The following is a 20,285-nucleotide window of genomic DNA, read 5'->3' as shown; positions in this document are numbered from 1 at the left end:
TTTCAAAGGGATTTGTAAATTTATATTTCAAAACCTATTTACATAATATTTCAACTTGTATTATATTGATAGTGTTGTATTAAAATTATGCCATGTTTTATAAACCCTCGAATCGGTTATACACACCTCGTTTGTGAAAGAGTTCTCTATGCGGTTGAAAACCAACGACAAGATGACAAGCTACGGAAATTTTGATACCCAAAAAATGTAAACAACCCAAAAGCAGCAAGAAGCGATATGGGCGTAGGACACGACGTTCAGATACGCCGTTGCGAATATCGCTTCGTCTCCCGCGATACGTTCAAATACGGCAATGAATAGCAGGCATCGCGCAAGTTCAACGGTAGCGGCGTATTTGCTATCGTCGAACAACATACCGATCCCCGTCAGCGCGAAGATGTTGTTCGTTATAATCGCACCGCTGGTCGTTATCCCTGTGAGACTCTGAAACCACATTATGTCCGTGTGCACATCGTGTACGAACGATGACTCTTTTCTTCTTCACTGACGTTATTGCTTTTGGTAAGATAAAAATTCCTCTCATGTCGTTGCGAGGATTGTAGAAAATTGGTAATGCGAAGGAATACCCACCCCCTTATCGGTGCAAAGTTGCCGGTGAGCGTAGAACACTAGACCAAAGTGCAGGGCGATGTAAATGTTTTTCCAACCTGGTGTTTTGACGTTATAAATCGACCTGGAAGTCACCTGAACAGACGGTACACGAAGCTTGATTGTCTACGCGACTGCAGAAAATTAATTTCGACCGTTAACTAATTGATAATGGTACTTGCGTTGATTTTGAATTCGTCGAGGCCCAGTCTTGGCGCTCCGGGAAACCAACTCGGACCTTTCCAGAATACCGCCAATTTGTCACGGAGACTTTTCATCTCCCCGCATTTGCCGATCAAAGCTTCGGTGTAAAAAGTCTGGAATATTTTCGATCGTTGCTCCCGTACAATATGTGTTCGTCGCGTGAAAAGTGACGGAGAACGATCGAGGAATGAGACTCACCTGTAAGTACATCGGGTTAAACGATCTCGGGCTCGACACCAGCCCATAAATGATTTCCTCTCCTACCCGTTCCTCCATAAATGTACCGAAAAGCCTATCCCAGACTATCAGAACTCCACCGTAATTCTTGTCCAAGCAGTACAAGTTGCAACCTACGGGTATAGGTAACAGGTGTTCACACCTGGGAGAGAATCGACCGATAAAGGCTTTGTATTCGTACGAACCGTGGTGCACGCGATGATGCTTCGGCGTGTTGAGGAGATACTCGAGTATCCCCAAGTCCTTAACGACTGTGGTGTGAATCCATAATTGATAAATCAAATTGAGCTGATGATGGGCGACAAAATGCGACGGTGGTAAAAATAACGCCAAGGGCAAATAAAATATCTGTAAAATAAAATACAAGGAGGTGGCCAGGCACGAGTGATCGTCGGTCAACGAAGGGTGGGAGTGTGAGAACGCTCAGGTGGAAAGGGAGGGAAAAAACGAACGTTCGATCCTTCGACGTAAACGAAGATTTTTACTCACGAATGTCAACCAATGCTGGAAAATCGACTGTCGAAGACCAACGACCAGATTGAACTCCTCGCTGCTGTGGTGAACTTGATGCTGCGCCCAAAGGAAATGGACTTCTGCAACATTCGTAATTTCTGTCGTATTCGAGGGGATATCGGGAGGCGATCGTTGCGAGATACGAATAGAGAAATTAACCGTGATTCGCCCGGTGTACCCAGTAGTAACAAAAATCTACCCCTATTACGGCGGCGTACCAAGTCCATGGGTTGTCCCAAGCCAAACTCCAGAGGCGAAAATTGTCATAGATGAATATGTAGGACCAGTGTTCCGCACCTCGCGAGGCAATACTGCAAGAAATGCCGCCGTCAATCGCCCACGAAATAAACAAATATACCATCCTCCTTACCGTACGGACTCTTGGAACATCCAGTGCGAAAGGGACGTTACTTGATCGTTCATTCGAAACGGTTTCCTCTTTCCAGCGAACAATATCACCTGCTCGAGCATCACGAGTACGAGAAACGATAGCCAGACCTGTGGTCGATTAATTACGAAGCGTTGACTCATTTATCTTCGATCGAACGGGCAAGGGAATCGGGAAGGGCATGCTCCACGGTTGGAATCGCATACACGACGGATGGTCGTCCCAAATCAATGCTCTCGAAAATTTCCATGTGTTACAGGTAATCGCGCACGTACAAAGGTATTCGTCAAATTCGAGGCTTTCCCTCGGTCCGTTATTCGCGATCGAGCGTTGCGAAAATCGGCGAAACGTAAGAACGCGGTTCAGACGCAGACGTACAATCGATTCGGAACTCCGCGAAAGCGAAAAACCTCCCGTACCTCGTCGAAACAACGAGTACTCGCCGGAGATAAGACAGTTCGGAAGAACTCGGTATTCCTTCTCCGTTCTTCTGGCGAACAACAATTAATAATTCATCGCGCAAATTATACTCCGAAGCGACTGATTATCGGGTCGTTATCACCACCGGCATTGAGGGCATCGTGATTCACGCACGCTACGTTCTCAAGTGCGAGTGTGCCTCGACGAGCGTATTACGTTTCTCGACCGAGGCACCACCTCGTCGACAAACACCTTGGACGGATTTACCTGCGAGTAGTAATCGGGCACATCTTCGGGTCGTTCGAACGACGTCTCGTACGGGTCTACGATGTACCAAAACTTTCCAAAATTTTTCAACTCTTCGACGCACTCGAAGTTTCTCTCGGAAGTATTATACATGGTGGTCCGGGGACGTATTATTATGCCTCATGTAGACGCACGAAAGGCTGCCTGCAACACGCGAACACAATGGGATTCACTTATTACTAGGTGTGCGAGTGGCACGCGCGTAGCCAGACGCGTGTGGATATTACGCTATTCCCCGATCGACGCGACGGGATCAACGGCTGATCCGAGTCGGTTTCGAGTCAGAGATCGTACGTACCTGAATAGCTATTATTAGCTTTGTTTGAGGAGTGTAGAGTGCCGCGCGTATGCCCGTCGACGTAGGTACGCGGAAGGTGGATTCGTGTCGCGGGTGTACCCGTTTGTACGGGCGAGTGTAAGCGAGGCGAACAACCGGCGCTTGGCGACAGACTCGTCGACGTAGACGATGCGGAGTAGGTGTCGGAACTGCGTCAACGAGCAGTCACGAGGGGATAGATATTCGGTATTTGAACGAGTCGAGTCGTTTATGAATTGTAATTTACAGCTGACGCTGGGACAGGCGCGCATACTTCTTGCGGAGGTTTCCTTTTCGCGACACCGAATAAGATACGACGAACGCCTGTCGCGACGTCTACCCCATGCACCGATGCACGTACACGCTTTTTACTTTGATCTACGAATTTTCCGGTGATACGTCCGACGTCGATTTGCCAATCGCAACAACGATTCGAACCGATCGATCATGGGTATCGTATGATACGTATGCATCCGTCCGCAGCATAGATTTTGCGTCTACCTGGAATCTGCGATTGACAAAGAGCTATACGCATGCGACAAATGCATGGCAACGCAGGTCGTCGCACCGCCACAAAAAACGCTGTCCGTTGCGATGTCAGTTACATCGTGTTCGAGGTAACGGGATTTTCTCTCGTTAATCGCCCCCCTGGCATCCACCCCCGATGTCAACTAGGACTCCGACACGCGACATCGCCTACAGCTGCGAATTCCCCACCGTTTCGGATCGCCGACTCTGTCCAGGTGTACTCGCTAGCGATCGAATCTAGGTACAGCTGGGTGGTTGATATTTTTCTCCGAAGGACACAAAGTCCTGATTAATTAACAGGACAAATGAGGCGAGGTCGAGAATGCGGGGAATAAGGTCATAATCCACGTAGGTATGGGATGTTCGCTCGCATGTAGTTCAGAGGTAGCTGCGTGACGCTACTATACCCCCGGTATCGAGCGACCTACGGTGCTCAACGGCGTCTAGGTCTGCTCGGAGAATCGATTATTTCGGAGAGAAAGCCAAGCCTTTCTTCGACGAGAAACCGGAGGGTAGTTTGTTATGGAGGGTCGCGCGGGCAGCGTTCGCGGGGTTTCCTCCTGTTCGTCGAGCACCTCGATTCCTCAGAGCACCGTCGCAGCTCAGGATGCGAAGCGGAGTTCGGGGGGTAACATCGAACTCTCGGTGCAAGGCGCGGCTGACGACAAGAACAGTCCGTCGAGGGTGCCGAGGAAATTCATCGCCAACTGGAGACAGGCGTGCGACCGTACGAGAGACAGGACGAAGGAACTGTTGAAGAGATGGAGAACGGTGCCCGGGCAGGAAGGTGAATTCGTCAACGTCGATACCCCCGTCAAAGAGCTCGACCATCCCGGATGGAGCGTTCACGTCTGGAGTAAGTCGATCGAGCATCGGACGACTCGTCCGAACGACGCGTCGAAAGCCCAGGTATAAAAGTAGACGACCGTCCGATTGTTTGATCCACAGCTACCTGGGTGAGTAGATTCCCCAGCGACGAGAGCCTGACGACGAATGAAATACCGACCAGAGACATAGGAGCTATTCAATGGCTTGCCCCGTCTCAGCGTGACAAGCTCTCGCACTTTTTTACCTATCTGTTGGACCATCGCAGGGACGGAATCATCACCAAGAAGGATTTCGAGCTGTTGTCCGAGGTAGGAACGGTCGGGGGTCAAAAGAACGTATCGATAATTATTCGCTTTGCACTAATTCTCCAAATTTACATGTACTTTCGAATTGTCACGAAATTCTTTTCACGCCGATTGTCCGAGTTCCTTTTGAATAAAATCCACGCACCCTCGATGAATTCGATGCTCTGACCGAATGACGCGAGACTTTGTCCCCGCTATCCTTGCAAGCGTTTGAGGAGGTTCGCGGACTGGTCGAAAAACAGCCCCGAGTATCTGCGGCTGATGGAGATCGAACGGGGCTTGGTCGAAGCGATCGTGGATCAGAGTGGGATGCGGGGGGAGAATGACCTAAGCCAGGTGGATCTGGACGAGTGGCTCAATTGGTGGGCACGTCAGATCGCTGCGCCCAGTGGGATCAGCTTTCGGGAGCTCCCTCTCTGGGTCAAGGCCTTTCCCCGGGTTCTTTTCCTCGCGATAAACGCTTCGGGAACCGGCCGAATCACAAAGGACGAGTTAGCCGCTTTTTACAGCTTCGTCATCGGCTTTGACTCCGATCGGATAAAAAATTGCATTGATGCGGCGTACCGCTCGATGACTTCGGTAGGTGGAACATCGTGAGTTTCTTCATTCGACTATCCCTGAAAGAATAATTCAGTTCAATGATCTTTGCTCTACCAGAACGGAGACCACCCCCTAGGTTGGTCCCAGTATCAGCTGGTATTCGCCAACTTCCTCTTCGGTCGGGGTCCCTTCGGCCCCGGGGAACACCTCCTCGGGATGACGGAAAGCTGCTTCCTTCGCGGCGACTCCATCACTTTCCCGATCGATTACTCCGCCATGAACACCCCCGTCGACAAAATGGAAGTCTACAATCCTAATAATAAAACCAACCGACGTAGCGTCGTCGTTTAAGACTATTCAAAATTCTCGTCGCGATCCATTCCGGACCGGAGAAGTGTAGTTTTCTTGCGACCATAACTTTCACTCCCTCTATGCAACATTTTCACGCTTCTAATAGAGCGAGAGTGGCGCGTACGAATGTCAAGTAGTAACGGTCACTGTCGGGTCAGACGCCATTTTATCTTCGAGATTTCCGTTGTCATCCGTCCGGGACCGAAAGAGTATAGTTTTCCGATGAACGTGATTTCCACTCATTCCAATGCTATGCAACATTTTCACGCCTCTAATAAAACGAGAGCGGTACCATAGATGGTACGTACGTGTGTGTATCAAGTAGTAACAGTCACTGTCGGGTCAGACGCGTTTCATCCCGTGCTCATTTCTGTCTTTAATTTCTTCCCGTTGACTCGATAGATTCATCGGGATGGGAGAGTACACGGGTGAACCGTTGAAACGGTAAAATATCACTTTGCGAAAATGTAGCCAACCTGCACAATCTTCGGGGAGGTCGTACGCCAAAGACGTATTGTCTGCTCCGCACCTGCAGCGCGTACCGCCGACCGAAAATACCAAAAATCAGGAGACGTTTACAGACGTTTTGTCAATATCGATCGATGCTATTTTGTGTTTATTTACTCGCAGCATTCCGAGCTCGTGACTCAGGCAATTTCAATGTTTTTGTCTCCGAATCATTTATTCGGTGTAATATTTAATATATATCATTATATAAGTATATACATATACAGATATGTGATTACATCTTGCGATTATTATTTCAGCCTTCGTTACGTCAGAAGCGAATACGGCGCAATTGATTCTTTTTTTGTCCAGCGCACGACCGACGTCCTCGATCTTATTCCCGTTTCCTCGGTATCGACCGTATGTATATTTTTTGGCCCATCCACCGCCACAACGATGACATCATTCCACCATATTCCATGTTATACGTGTATATTTGTTTTTACAAAGATATATTGTATGAATATAGCGACGTGATGTTTTCTTATCACAATTGATAACTGTTATTCCTGAAACTTGATTCACAATAAAACGGATAATATACTCCATCCGATATGATCCGATGAGTTTCGAATCGTTTCAATGCAATCGAATGCGGTACGGGGGGACGGCGATACCGTAATCGTATTCGACGACCCCCGTTGATATTTATACATCCGTGAACACCTACACAGGTATACTCACGAGCAAACATTGTAATCTATACAATAAACATCGAACCCTAGAAATATCGAAGGAATTCATACATTTCGAAAATACGCGGCGCTCGGTAATGTTACATTTTTAATGAAACTTGATTTTAAGGGCTCTTCACTTTCTCGCCAAAACGAAGGTTTTTCCCCGTTCTCTCGTTACCTCGACCGAAGACAGTTATTACTTCATTCGTCAATTATCACGATTATTTTTGTTTTGCTGTAATATCGCAAAGAATTCCTAATATCCCCGATGTATAAAAATAAGTTAACGAGTTACAAGTGCGATTGCGATACGGTGAGAAGTTCGAATGTGATTCGAATGGATGATGACTCGCCGGCCGATTGTAACGTTACTACGAGTTAGCGAAGATGTTGGCACCTTTGCCCCGGTTCAATTAGTCCTCGCGGCGAGAGCGCTCAATTCTCGGAGAAATGAATCCAACAGTTTTTCAATTCAGCCTTGTAGAAGTATTATTTGACAAATTTTTCATGATAAAACTCGCACATAATTAATCGAGGAATGCGGGTATTAGCTCAGACGGGATGGGGAGCGAAAACGAGGTGAGGGTAATGAGAAACAAACGCCAGGAATCGAGACACAGAAGCGGTACGGTATCGGAGAGGATCGCTCTACGCTCCGTGAATGTATTTTTGAATTCCCAGCTGGGCGGGAGGCTCGTGGCTGATTCTGAGGGACTCTTGGTTCGGAAACCGTGGGGTTTGTACTCGCGACATCAACAATTCCTGGAGAAAACGTCCGCTTGGCTGGAGAGCCGGACCCCCGAGTCCTTCGCGTGCCGCTGCTACCAGGTCGGGGTGCTTCGTCAACGTGTCCGAGAGAGAAGCGATCAAAACGTCTGAAATATAAGAATAACTTTCGCAGAGGATTTCTCAGTCGGCGGATAGCATGGGAAGTTCACCGACCATCCGGTAATCGTGACGTTGATACGAGAGCCGAGCACAGGGGATATTTTCGCCGGGGAGGTTCGAACAAACGTCGGGTCGATCGGAATTTCCAACCGTCTGACGTTTGACCGGGGATAAGAATAGGGGAAGAATGAGAATCGTCCTTCAAGTGCTCACGCTACGTTAAAATTGAAGAAAGCGAGAAACTGACTTACCGAGCACTTTCTTCTCCAGTGGTATGGATATGCGACCTTGAGCGGCTTCCGACTCGAGAAAACTCGTGAACTTTTGAAGAGCTTCCTGTACCTGCACACTACCTGTTAAACAAAGTTCGCCCCTTCGTTAGCCGACTCTTTCCTCAAATCCTAGTACACCGCCAACAATCGATTGAGACAAAACAATCGGGGAGAACTTTACTCCCGGCGAAATACTCACCCCTGGCGAGCGATTGTGCGAACATGACGTTTGCCAGCTGATAGATCACCTCCTCGAGGGTGTACTGCGTGTACAGGAAGTCCGCTACTCTCAATCTCTCCAAGAGTTCTTCGTAGTCGGCATCTTCTGGGAATATCCCCGCCCCAACTTCCATCGCTCCGACCCCTGAAACCCCGGCTCCATTGCCGGCTAGTGGTACATCTTGGATAGATTGTTGGATTAAATTGTTTCCCTGAATGTCTGCCGGTAAGAAAAACAGGATCAAAGAACGCGTTACACCCTGGCAACGGATCGATAGTACATATTTCATACGGACGATTTCTCACCACTGACGGGTTCTATCACTAGTCTCTTTTTCAGGGGCTCGATCATGTCCTGGTAGTCCTTGGGCATCCCTTGACTTTGCCCCTGTCTCTCCACGTTATCGAAAGCTTTTTGAACCAGAGTCGACCTTCCCAGCTGAAAATTAAACAAAAATATATAATTTCCGCTCTCTTTTTCGCAGAGTGTTCGTTAGCGAGGGGCTATTTTACACCCCTGACGATGAGAGAACGCCGTTTTCCGATGAATAGATGCGGGATACAATCAGTGATTCGTCTTTTCACTTAGAATGAAATAAAATCTCACAGTCGACCGAGCATTGAAATTATTTCGATGGGAGAATTGACGTAATTTATTTTACCCTGAAAGAAGTTTTTCTACCTGCTGAGCTCGCTACACAAATGTACACATGCATACCTTTATCTGTGTACCGCGTGTATAGATTTGGTAAAGCGATCTAATCACTGATTCTTCGAATGAAGATGCGGAGGAATATTGAGACAGTGCGAATGAAATATGGAATCGGCGAATTACCTTGCTCCGACTGTAATGCGTCTGCAAATAATCGAGGTTGTACCTGACCTCTTGTAAGAATGTGATGGCCTCCTCACGTGTCAGCTGGAACCCGAAGATTGGATTGGTTTATTTTTACATTTCCTCGTTTTTTTTTTCGATTCGATTATATTATCCTTCAATTTAACGGAGACGTAACAAAGCTCGTCAAATCAGTCGCCTACGGTTGAATGACCTTCACGATAGGGATCGGTGAATTCTCAAGCACTCGTTAGGGTGAAAGTTGATAACTCGCTATGTTATTCGCTTTTGATGATTTTTCAATTGATTGGGACAATAAATATCATTGCTATCCGCTACGATCGAAATCTAATTTTGCCAACCTGCCGGTGGTAGTGAGCGGGGTACGTATTCAACGTTGAATAAACTATATCTTCCGAATATCGAGTATTCCGAAGATCGAAAAGTAAGTTCGAAGATTTATCCGATTCGTTTAATCAGCCCCCGGTTTTCCCACTATCAAATATATTCAACTAGCCTTATTACATCCGGGATTCGGGTGACTTACCAAACCGTGTAGAATGAACTCGTGGACGGCTGAAGCTACGCCCTTTTCGTCCCCGGTTCTGAAAACGTACTCGGCCATATCAATCGGTGAGTATTGAACACTCGGGTACGCCGCGAGTTTATCCATCCTGTCGATCTACATGGCAGAGTTTTGCGAGTCGGATAAAACAGATAGCACAGAGAGGGAATTAAAAAGTCGTGAAATTTTTTTCTCTCTCTTACGGCATTCGAAAGATCTCGCTGAGCGTAGGCACGTCGTTGTCCATTCAAGGTGAGCTGTTCGGGTGGCTGGGAACCGGAAGCAATTTTCGAATCGGCACTAACTGAACCCGATTCCGCGGATGCAGTTTCAGCGGCCATCGACGCTTGGATATTTTGCCGTTGGTGCTCACCGTGAACCACCTCGACCTGGCCCCTGGGAACCAAAGAAGGCGGCAGTGGTCTAGGAACAGACGTAGAAGACGCCGGGAATCCGTGAGAAGTTTTCGTCTCCTCGACAATGCCCGAAAGCGTTCCTGGAACAGACCATCGAGCAAACCCCTGAGCTGCCTTGTGCGAGTGACAATACTCAACCACTTTATCGCACTTGAATTGCGATTATTCGAAAAGCTATGGCGTACGATCTTTCAACTCTCAACGGCTCTTACTTTATCTTGCTCGGAGATTGCTACGAGGTAGTTTTCACCCCGATACCCGGGGGTTCGGCGTCGGACCCTCGATCCAACCGCTGACCACTCTTTACAAATACCCAACTCATATTTATACAGTTATTCTACTTTCCAAAATATTGCGACAACATTTCGTCGTCGATCGAGAAACGATCGTCTTTATGGAAATGAACCCGGGTTGACCGGAGGGAGTTTCGGAAAGACTTTTACAAACCAAGCATTCGATCATGAATCGGAGGCAGGTATGGGAGCGCGGAAGGAAGATTATTTTTTGATCTCGCTATTTGGTGACTGACATTTATTTCCATGACTGAAACATAATTTGCTCCTACCCCCCTCCGATTTCGGTCAGTTGAAACAGGCGACGTGGCTGGTCGGGATGGCTAATGAAATGAAAGTTGTTCAATGTAGAACGCTCACCGGTGTCCTGGGGCGAATTAAGCGCAGTGGTGCGATTCGCTTCTGCCGTCTCGACCGCAAGATCAGCAACCGTTTCCGCGGTCGCTTCAGCAGCTTTCGCCACCTGGGTTGCGTGAGCCACAGCCTGAGCTTTCATAGCTGCCAGGGTGTTTCCTGAAAGAACGGAAATATTTATCGATGGAATAACTTCAACGGTGTCGGATCGCCCGACCGGAGGTCCTCTCAAGAAATGAAGTCGCGTAATCTCGTTCAACGTGCCAGACGAAAGTTGAGCAGGCTTCGTAATAAAATAATTTGGTAAGTTCAGCTTCGAAGGATTATCGAGTCACTCGAGAACCCCGAGGTTATCGGTCGGGTTTGACTAGACGCGAGCTACCGGAGCATGTGTCGAGGGAAGACGAGCCAAAGCGAAGGGTTCTCAATATAAACGCGAGCTTAGGGGGGTGATTTCAGTCGGTCCGTGGAATAATTAAGGCTCACTCATCGCTCCGCCTTCGTTAACGTGAATGTAGCCAGGCAAGAGAACAGCAGCTTATACATATTCCTGCAATACTGCCCCGAAAAAATTCCCGCGGGACGAATGAATGCCGAATACAGAATTATTTCTTCGTAAACTACCGGGGTGATTCTCGTTTCGTCCTCGAAAACGTTTAAATCTGCGCCGCAGTTCGTCTGGTCGGTGAATCGTACAGGTATATATATGATTATCTTTCCGCTGCCATGGACAATGTCCAAACATCTACCGAGGCGCGTAGGGGATGAAATCGATTAAAACGGTCTGTACGATGTTGAATAGAAAATCAATTAAGATTGTTATCGACGCTGTGCCATGTTTATTTTCCGACAATCAAAAGAGGCTATCAGCAAAAATAGAACGAAGATCGGGCTGGATATTTTTGGGGTGGGTGAAAATAACGAGAATTTCCCTCCCTCTCCCCCTTTCCTCTCCGCCGCTGGGCCCCGGAATACAATGCAATTATCAAGTTGTCGTCAAAGCACATAATCATCACCTTTCGCCGACAACGCCTTCGCTTACCCGTTGGCATCCGGCAGCAACAGATACGGTGCGAAGCAAGCAGGGAATAATTCTAATCGTGAGATAAACGAGGGTAGCAGCTCGTTCGCCAAATCGGATGAGACAAGCGACACGCCGCACGTAAGTATTGATTATCGAAGACCGCATGAGGAGCACTCAACTTCTCGGCCTGTACCTTCGGCACCGTTGACGATAAAACTCCGGTGATCAATAGCTCCCTTGAAACCGAGGAATGAGGTGCAGAATTATCACGCGGACATGTTTGCAGATCGAACAAAATCACGTGGCGAATGTTCAAAAAAATGAATTACTCGAAAACCTGCTGTCAATTTTCACCGGACCACCCGCGCGATTCTCGTGTAATTTTTTATGATCCTCGCCGTGCAAAACAAGGGATGGGAGCAACTCACCGATCGTATGCTTCAATGTGTGTAGCTGTTCGACATCCGAATCCTGAAACAAGTCGAATGATGATTAATTTTTTTCCACAAGTGTTCGATTTCTTTCGTCGAATTGCTCGGTAAAAAGTGTACTCTTCTCTTTTCGCGACGATCTGACAATAAGAAGGTTCCGAAGGATACGCGATCGGAATAAATTTCGACAATTTACACACTGTAGCTCGCGCCCTTAATTGCGCAGCAAATAAGCCGAGTGGAAACGCTTCGATCCATCTCCAAAAACTTTTCCCTCGGTGCGGATGCTGTTTTAATTGGCTCCAATTCACGCGGGCAATCAATCGATGCGAGAAATTGGCATAAAATTTTCATCGCAGCACCACGGACGGTACTGCTGGTCCGCACTTTTCTCAGGGGGTGAAATTAAATTACCGTATTTTTAGAACGACGTATATTCTCGCCCCGATAATTATCGTTCGAGTTTAAAAGGAGGAGAGAAAACTAAAGATGTGACGAACGAATAAATAAAGTTCCAGGTGCAGCGCGGCACGCACGGCATCAACGATAATTGTCGAGGATTAGCGGCGTCCCAGTTTCGCCACCGACGACATTCTACTTTCGACACGCACTCTCGTAGCTTTTGACGAAGCAGCCCCTTATCTCGCGCTCGGTCGTAGATTGTATCCGTTCGAAGTTACGAGGTACCGTCGTCACTCCCCTTTCCTCTCACGTTGCCAAGAATCCGCTTATTTCGCATTGATATTCGATATTTGACATTTGTTCGTTGTACAGCTCTCCACTCTTCGAAAGCCAGAGGCGGGATGTTCCAATTTCCATTCCTATCGCCAGAGTAAGAACTTTGGCGTCGGGGTTGTAAGCTCCGAGCTTATCCACGTCCGAAAAATAAGTGGAACGGCAGCCGTTGTAGCGACCGTTGTCGCACGGTAAGGGAAAAACATCGGCTGAATAAAATACCGAGCGAGAATACCGCGCGAGAGAATGGGGTGGATTTTGGAACGGAACGACGCCCGAGCTACCCCGAATTCCTTGAATTCCAGGGCGAATGAATGACATGGTGTATATCTCATACGCAGTCGGTACGCAGTACGTACACACCTGTCGTATAACGTGGGCATATCCGAACGGAAGAACGCCCGAGTTTATTGAGCGCCGGAACAACCCCTCCGCGCGCAAAGAAGATTCGCAAATTCACAACGACCTCAAAAGCTGTCGACATCGAGCGAACCGAAAAACGTAACCTCGGTGTTTGCTCCCCTTACCCCTGCGACGTTTCCCTCATCCCCTCGTGGCTTTCGAAACTCTATTTCATCTCTTCCCTTCGCCTAGAGGGAAACGGCTTAGATTTCTGGTTAAAAATAGTCTCCGTGTTTTCGCCTGTAACTTTAGCAATAAATTTCTAGCGGCCACGGACATATATCGGGGGAGAGTCGCCGACCGTGGTTCGCCGTAGAAAAATATCGACGGAAAACCCGCGTTTCCGCCCTCATCCGAAGGGGATGCGTCGTTCATTCATCGGGATTTGGAGAATGAATTCCGGTCGCCCGGGACACTGTGCTCCGTAGGTGTTTGCTGACGTCAGAACTTCCCTGCGCGTCACAGGGGACTCCTCCTTCCCACCCCACGTCGCGTCGCGCCAACTCCGTCGTCGAATTTACGTAGGAGTATACGAAAACGGAAAAGGGATTAGCCGTCTTCTTCGCGGCCGTGCGGAAAACAATGCCAACAGGACTCGATGCTCGATAGATTTTCTTCGCCTCGCCTCGCGCAGATTTCACTCGTCAATTGTAACGCCGAGAAGGGCGAAGGGGTTGCTAATAAATGCTATCGCGAGAACGAATGAATGAATAACCGAACCCTTCGTTAAATAATGGTGTTTGGTCAAAAGAAACCCGAATCAAAATTGGGTCAAAAGCCGACCTGGGCAACGTGGCATTCCACATTGGCTGTTCCATCCGTGGATCAATGTTTGCCGAATCAATCCCGCGCTTCGCAGAGCGTGGCGGTGCATCGCAGAGTACCAATCAACCGATAGCGATGAGTGTTCGATGTATCTATGGTACAGTCGAGGGTACGGCTCATGGCACGTGGGGTATACGGTTACATTTGAATGACATCGTTTACCGTCAACACTATTCACGTTTATCCATCTGCTAGTATAAGGGAACGCTGCGACTCACCTCGTGTACACTGCCAGTCGGTGTATCTGAAACACACGGAATACAAATATGATAAATTAGGTGGTATGCGAGGCGGACGCGAAGGGGGGATCGTGAAAACGTTACCCTGAATTCAAATTTCACCTCGAATAAATTTCGAACCTGTAGACTTATCGAAAAATGACAGGAGGTCTTCTCTGCAGACCGTTCAATTTTCCACAAAAATATGGCTCGGTGAAATCTGTACATCAATTTTGTGGCGAGTAATGAAATTCGAAAGCAACGAATAATAGTTGTCTCACGGTAACCTTGAGGAAAATAGAAAAATGCAATGAGGGGCATGTGAACATCGATGTCGAGAGCTCATATTTTAACAGGCATCCCCGAATGGAAAACGAAAAGGATTGAGTTTTTCCCGAAATTTCCGCATAGCCTGGGACGTTCTTGAAACCGTCGATCGTTGGTGTGCGAAAGCCCTCGTCGTGGGTGGGCAAGTGTCGCGAGCTGCGATTTTTGACCTCCCGGTGTTCCTCGTCCGATCCCGCTCAATCCCTTCGGGGACCGCCTGATGCCGATAGCCTCTGGTCATCGCACCGGGGGATCGGGGGCACAGGGGTAGGTAGGCGTCGCGATTACGCGAACAATATAAATTCTTCGTCAAATCGCTCGCAGGCTCTCGAGTGCCGCATTTCAAATACCTCGCATAAATTCTTGATAGCGAAAATATTAATTATGTTTGTATAATTTTTACGCACTTCCCTTATTCCCCCATCGCGGCATCATAAAACGTCGGATGAGACACGTCTCCATTTTAGCTATACCATACGCCTCTGCACGTCATATCTATTTGATATTGATATGAATGAATAGTTGTTGATAATCCTGTCTGCGTCGCACGTCCGGTAACTCTATTTGAACTTGATTTGAACTCGGAGCGTTGCTGTGGGTATACGTATAGGTAACGAGGCGAAGCCATGCAGCCTCGAGTCCGAAGGTCGGTCGTCGTTTAAAGAGCTCGCAGTTCTCATCTTGTCAACTCCGAGGGTCACGCCCCCGAAGCCTCATGCATCCCGCGTAATCATCCCCTATACCTGTACAATATCCAATCATCGTCTAATCCCATTTACCCCCTGATCGAGTTTCCCTTTCAGTTTCATAGCGGGGCGCTGGATCAAGGTTGGCGCGGGAAGGTCGAGTCAGGGTGACGATTTCGCGCTCCTCTCTGCCTCGAAAGAGATCGGCGGTTGATCGCGGGGTGCTCAACATCTGGATGTCAGCGTGACGTCGTCTTCGTATCGACCTCGCCTCAGGGTCAACGGGGACACATGCCATCCAGTTACAATGTTTTCGGGGTGGACTTGAAAAGCGACGCTGGAATTTTAATCGAGTGTTGACACGCGACTATACCTGCTGCCTCGGCGGCGCCTGTTCGAGAGGTCTTCATTTTCATACTCTTTGAGCTTCCTCTTGGGACCATCGCGCAGCGAAACGTTCGCTTGGAATCACGGCTGACGATAAGGTACAGTACCGGTTACAGTATCCTACGCGAGCGCTCTGTTCAAGTATGCTCCAGCGTCGAGATTCCAGCTGTATTTTATAATCCGATCGGTATAAGCTGCACCGGTCCCACAATCAACCACGATCCTTGATTTTATTTCACAGCTTGCTTAAAAATATTTCCCCGCGTCTACGTTCGTACTCCCTGCTACCGCATAGTTCGCCGTCACGAACAGAAATATTCTACAATCGGTTAGGACATGCTTTTCCGACGTTGAGAAAGCAGGATCTACCCAAATCGAATCGCTTTCTTTTCCGTTTTTCTACTTTTCACAATTTTAAATCGTCAAACGATTCGTCGAATCGCGCTCACCTGCGGTGCCACCGAGTGGTGCCGGGTCGACGAAACTCCTCGATAGGGCGAAGACGAGGCAAAATGCCACTCCCGTCCTCCGGAACGTTTCCAGGTGCATCCTGTTGGTCCCTGTGTCGAGTCGAGGTACGCGGACCGCTGGCTCTCCTGAAACAGCGGAAGAAGGAGGTCTTATATTACAAAGTGAAGCTCAGGGAGAATTCGGTCCTTCGACGGTTTATCGGACAGGTTTGTTACGTTGGTGTGGGAAATGTGACGCGGGATGAAAACCACGGATTATGCTCCGCCCGATCATTCGGTGTCGTTTGCACGAGTCAAAAATTGTATCCTTATTCATTCCGCCCTTCTCGTTCTCATAAACCGACCGTACTTCACGTTTATGCACCTCCGAAGACCGTACGCCCGACAGCTCCGGCCCTCCCCACACCCTACCCTACTTGAGCCCCCACAGCGAACTATGAGATTTAAAGCCTATAAGCTAAAATTTTATCACTCATAAAGCTTTCCTTTGATTCTTTCATGCCATAGGGAGTCGTGCAATATCCACCTTTGTGGGATTGTTACATTTGTTATATTATTTTGTAGAGCGCGTGTTTTCAGAAAAAAATGGAGTTAAGGGTAGAAGCTCAGCAGCGAAAGCGGGAGTTCTCGTTCATTCGGTGGGCGTACCCGCATTTATGGTTTACAGGGAACTCATTCGGGCAACCACCAACGCCGCACCGGTGTATAGGTTTCTGGGCTGAAAAGCTCCTATACTTGTCGTTGCAGCGCGCCGTCACAGCTTTCCCTGTTCACCGTGTATAAACTCGATGATCAACTCGGCGTCTGTAATTACAGACGAGGGAATGTTGTTCAACCGGAAGACGGGGGTTAAATCTGTAGCCAAGATTCACCGAGGGCGAATGCAGCCACTCGAGGTTCGACGTGTATTATACGCGTGGGTGGAATCCACCCATAGGCCCTTCCTCGAATGAAAATGGGAATGGAGATGGGGTTGGAAATCGCTTCATCTGACTCGATCCTTCAACGGCTCCTATGATGGAGAGTTATTTCCCATCGGATATCCATTCATCGACCGTCTCGGATCGTTTTCGGATCAAATCCCCAAAAATACCCTTCCTCTGACCAAGCGTATTGATTGTTTCGGCATTTTATTTCGAAATCACCATCGTCGATCCAACGAACCGAGTGAACCGTCGAATGATTTGTACACGATGGAACACTGCAATGTGCTATTTTCATACCTGTCGAGGCGAGCAGGTTTAGTTTTTTTAGTTTATTCAGTTTGTTCGTTTTTTTGTTTTTTTTGTTTTTTTTTTTATCAGTTTTTTCGGTTACGGTGCAGCACGTGTCGCGGTCGATCACGGATCCTCGCTACGGGATTGCCGTTCATATTTAATGATGGACACACAAATCGGAGGGGTATACGGACGGACGGCGAGAGAGGGAGAGGAAGAGCGGAATGGGGTGAGAGTGTGCCGGCGGTAGAAGTAACGAGGAAAGGAAGGACTGGGGAGGGGTGAGGTCGAAGGGTTGCCCTAGTTCGCGGGTTGTTGGAGTAACGCCTAAATAGCTATCCCGCATATAAACCCGCGGGACGATAATCTCTGACCCGAGTAAAAACGAAGAATGCGCCATGGCGCGGGATAAAATGCTTCGGTCGATGTAATATTTATCGCTCGCAGTGTCTGCGCCACGGTAAATGATTGCGTTCGATATAACTACCGAGCCAACTACCGAGTATGGTGGAAGCGGCATTTGAAAACGCAAGAGAAATTAAGGCCTCGCGGTTTCATCCGAGTCTTTACTAAATTCAAGCTTCGATCGATGTCTTCGAGAATCGTGTGATCACGAGTAAAGTGGCAGCTCGCCAAAATTACGTAAGATCCGGAGTTTTAGCCACGTCGCCGGTCAGAAAGTCATCACCGAGAAAACCTGAGACCTCTTGAAATCTTCCCCGACCTCTGACCTTTCGCGCGAGATCCTGTGGGTATAACTCAACTCGGTGAGAGCCCACGGAAGGGGGACTGTGTGGGATGCGAAGCTACGCTCCACTTGGAAACTGAGCCGAACCGGATTGGGAAAATGACGGAATCTCTCGGTACGGATGTTTGGCGCGGGCAGTCCTGCGATTATAATTACTTCGTTCGCGTCAAACGATCGCTCGATCCTGATTCCGAGTCTCGTGTCGTTTGAAAATGAAAGTTTGAAATATTTCGCCCTGGTAATGATACGGTAATGAATTAATCCGAAACATTGTCTCCTGTTTTAACATCTAGGTAAAAGTATGAATGTATAATATTTTATACTCAAGGCCCTCTGCTCGTACGAAGACACGTACCAATTCTCTGCGAATCATGTTGTCGTGGAGAGGATCGTTACGTACATAAGTCCTATTAGAAGTCATAGAAAGGTTGAATTTTTGAAACGTAGTCGTTTCGGAGCGGATTAGAATTTCTAGATGTGCTACGCTTTTCGTATTATACTAATCATTGGTTTCGTCGTGTGTTCCTTGAATTTGTTACTACCTGAGGTACCATGATTCTATAGCAGTTCATTTCATTGAAAATTGGTGATTTCCAATGATCGGTTTGGAATTATTCGACCAATCTTGCTTTCTCCGCATTCGAATATTCGTACCCATCGGTACGCATATCGTCATTCATACGCAGTTGTCGAGGGTTGTAGCGATTCGAGTAAATAACTTTTCGACACGTTACGTTCGACGAGTTTCGCGCAAACTTGATGATGCAATGTGTAAAAGTTTAGAAGTGCGAATAAAAACTTGAGTCGGCTGCCGTTCGGAAAACTTTAGAATGCCAATGAAACACGCCTCACACCGGGTATACACATAATTGCTGCTCCGAACTCCTAACCGAGTTCTAGGGAGTAACTTGACGGTAATAGTCATAGGAAAATCGCCGTTACTATTTTGTACACGGAAATTGATGGACGGACCCTACACGAATTTCAATAAAATATACCTATATCTCGCCAAGATGCACATCGTGCTGTTTCTTTCACTCCGTACACCTGCGAGACATACATGTTTTCATTCACACGATTCCACATCTCTTCCCCGTGTTTTTATTGATTCCCAGATATAGGTATATGCGAGGCATTGCTTCACCCCTGGGGTTTCGGTAAGGCGGTCCAGCTCTTGATCACATACCATCATCTACAGCGATGTCGCGTGTCAAATGGAACGATTACCCGATAAAATTCATGACGTTGCTTTTCTATGATTCGGATATAGAAATATTATAGAGCTATACGATCCGTGGGCGCTGTAGTTATGCGGATACTCACCTCGGAAATTTCTACTTTCGCGTTGTCTCTCTTCTCGCGAAGTCGAGTCTTTTTCTGGTACAACCGCGGTGACCTAGTCAATGGTGGACTTCGCACGAAAATTGATACGCAGGGTGGTTACAGGGTGTTACTGCAGGTGAAAATGTCGCGACGGGTCTCGTCAGACTGTCGGAAAGGCTGTTGGCGCGAACCTTCCTCGACCACGTCGTCCTTATGCGCCGTCGCGATCGATCGACGTTTCCAACAACATCCCCGCATCACTCCGCGCCGAAGCCACCCTTAGGTAGTGGAAACCAACCCCCACGCGATCAAGAAGAATCTCCAACAACCCTAATTCCGAGAGTTTGCATGGACCAAACTCTGCACGTTGTACGTCTAATCGTCCTTCTCATATCATCCCTCCGACTGTATAGGTACAACGTCTCACTGGTTTTTGAATCTCTACTTGAATCTGCGATAGTTGCAAAACTATAGAAAAGAGATACTCGTACATCGATTCATTGGTAGATCTTTTTGCAAGCGATTACAGCAATCATAAGCAGCCGAGTGTTGATGAAAAATATTTCTCTATGAGAAAAAACAAATTTCATCAACCAGTTTTGCCTCTGATTTATTGATCGTCCTAGTTGGGCCTAGGCTAACGCCAAGTGCGGAATCACGAGTGTAGTTACAAAATGGAACGAGTATCGGATCCACCGACTCGGAGGTGAATGCAACTACAATTCCCGGAAGTATGTAGCTATAATTATCACACTTGGGGTCCCAGCGTACTTTTCGTAAGAACCTGGTATAGGTAGAAATGAAAAACACTAGAAAAATCATGATATCCAAGGCCGAATCGATAGCGTCCATCATTTATGAATTTTGAATGAATTCGCGCCTCTCGAGTCGTTCGATAGGTGAGAACGATCTGCGATTCAA

At 47.8% G+C, this 20,285-nt stretch overlaps 3 protein-coding genes across 6 annotated transcripts; 1 reads left to right on the top strand and 2 right to left on the bottom strand.

Annotated features, from left to right (window-relative positions):
- Positions 1 to 3,308, bottom strand: LOC105688590 (alkylglycerol monooxygenase-like). 2 transcript variants are annotated; one of them, XM_012405029.3, is made up of 10 exons: positions 2,976 to 3,308; positions 2,639 to 2,821; positions 1,934 to 2,061; positions 1,723 to 1,874; positions 1,540 to 1,643; positions 1,236 to 1,398; positions 1,012 to 1,163; positions 792 to 926; positions 592 to 705; positions 1 to 444 (listed from the first exon to the last, which is right to left on the bottom strand). In XM_012405029.3, exons 2-10 carry the CDS (start codon positions 2,768 to 2,770, stop codon positions 181 to 183), a joined length of 1,344 nt encoding a protein of 447 aa, XP_012260452.2. In that variant the 5' UTR covers positions 2,771 to 2,821; positions 2,976 to 3,308; the 3' UTR covers positions 1 to 180. The 2 variants fall into 2 exon arrangements, with proteins under 2 accessions (XP_012260452.2, XP_012260453.2); XM_012405030.3 differs by lacking the exons at positions 1,934 to 2,061; positions 2,976 to 3,308 and having other exon boundaries at positions 2,639 to 2,793.
- A 375-nt stretch (positions 3,309 to 3,683) lies between these two features.
- LOC105688577 lies at positions 3,684 to 6,610 on the top strand. The gene is made up of 4 exons (XM_012405004.3): positions 3,684 to 4,377; positions 4,470 to 4,657; positions 4,862 to 5,233; positions 5,312 to 6,610. Exons 1-4 carry the CDS (start codon positions 4,044 to 4,046, stop codon positions 5,543 to 5,545), a joined length of 1,128 nt encoding a protein of 375 aa, XP_012260427.2. The 5' UTR covers positions 3,684 to 4,043; the 3' UTR covers positions 5,546 to 6,610.
- LOC105688588 lies at positions 6,209 to 19,540 on the bottom strand. Of its 3 annotated transcripts, XM_012405027.3 has the most exons (12): positions 19,365 to 19,539; positions 16,056 to 16,202; positions 14,207 to 14,232; positions 12,024 to 12,066; positions 10,578 to 10,730; positions 9,712 to 10,004; positions 9,491 to 9,625; positions 8,944 to 9,027; positions 8,415 to 8,547; positions 8,089 to 8,328; positions 7,869 to 7,970; positions 6,209 to 7,604 (listed from the first exon to the last, which is right to left on the bottom strand). In XM_012405027.3, exons 2-12 carry the CDS (start codon positions 16,153 to 16,155, stop codon positions 7,378 to 7,380), a joined length of 1,536 nt encoding a protein of 511 aa, XP_012260450.2. In that variant the 5' UTR covers positions 16,156 to 16,202; positions 19,365 to 19,539; the 3' UTR covers positions 6,209 to 7,377. The 3 variants fall into 3 exon arrangements, with proteins under 3 accessions (XP_012260450.2, XP_048513128.1, XP_048513127.1); XM_048657171.1 differs by lacking the exon at positions 8,944 to 9,027 and having other exon boundaries at positions 19,365 to 19,540; XM_048657170.1 differs by lacking the exons at positions 16,056 to 16,202; positions 19,365 to 19,539 and adding an exon at positions 14,941 to 15,010.
- Positions 19,541 to 20,285: the final 745 nt, after the last annotated feature.

This window comes from Athalia rosae, chromosome 6 (genome assembly GCF_917208135.1).
Source record: "Athalia rosae chromosome 6, iyAthRosa1.1, whole genome shotgun sequence".
Taxonomy (NCBI): Eukaryota; Metazoa; Arthropoda; class Insecta; order Hymenoptera; family Athaliidae; genus Athalia; species Athalia rosae.
The sequence above is the reverse complement of the archived record's forward strand: the minus strand, read 5'-3'. Positions and strand labels throughout refer to the sequence as shown.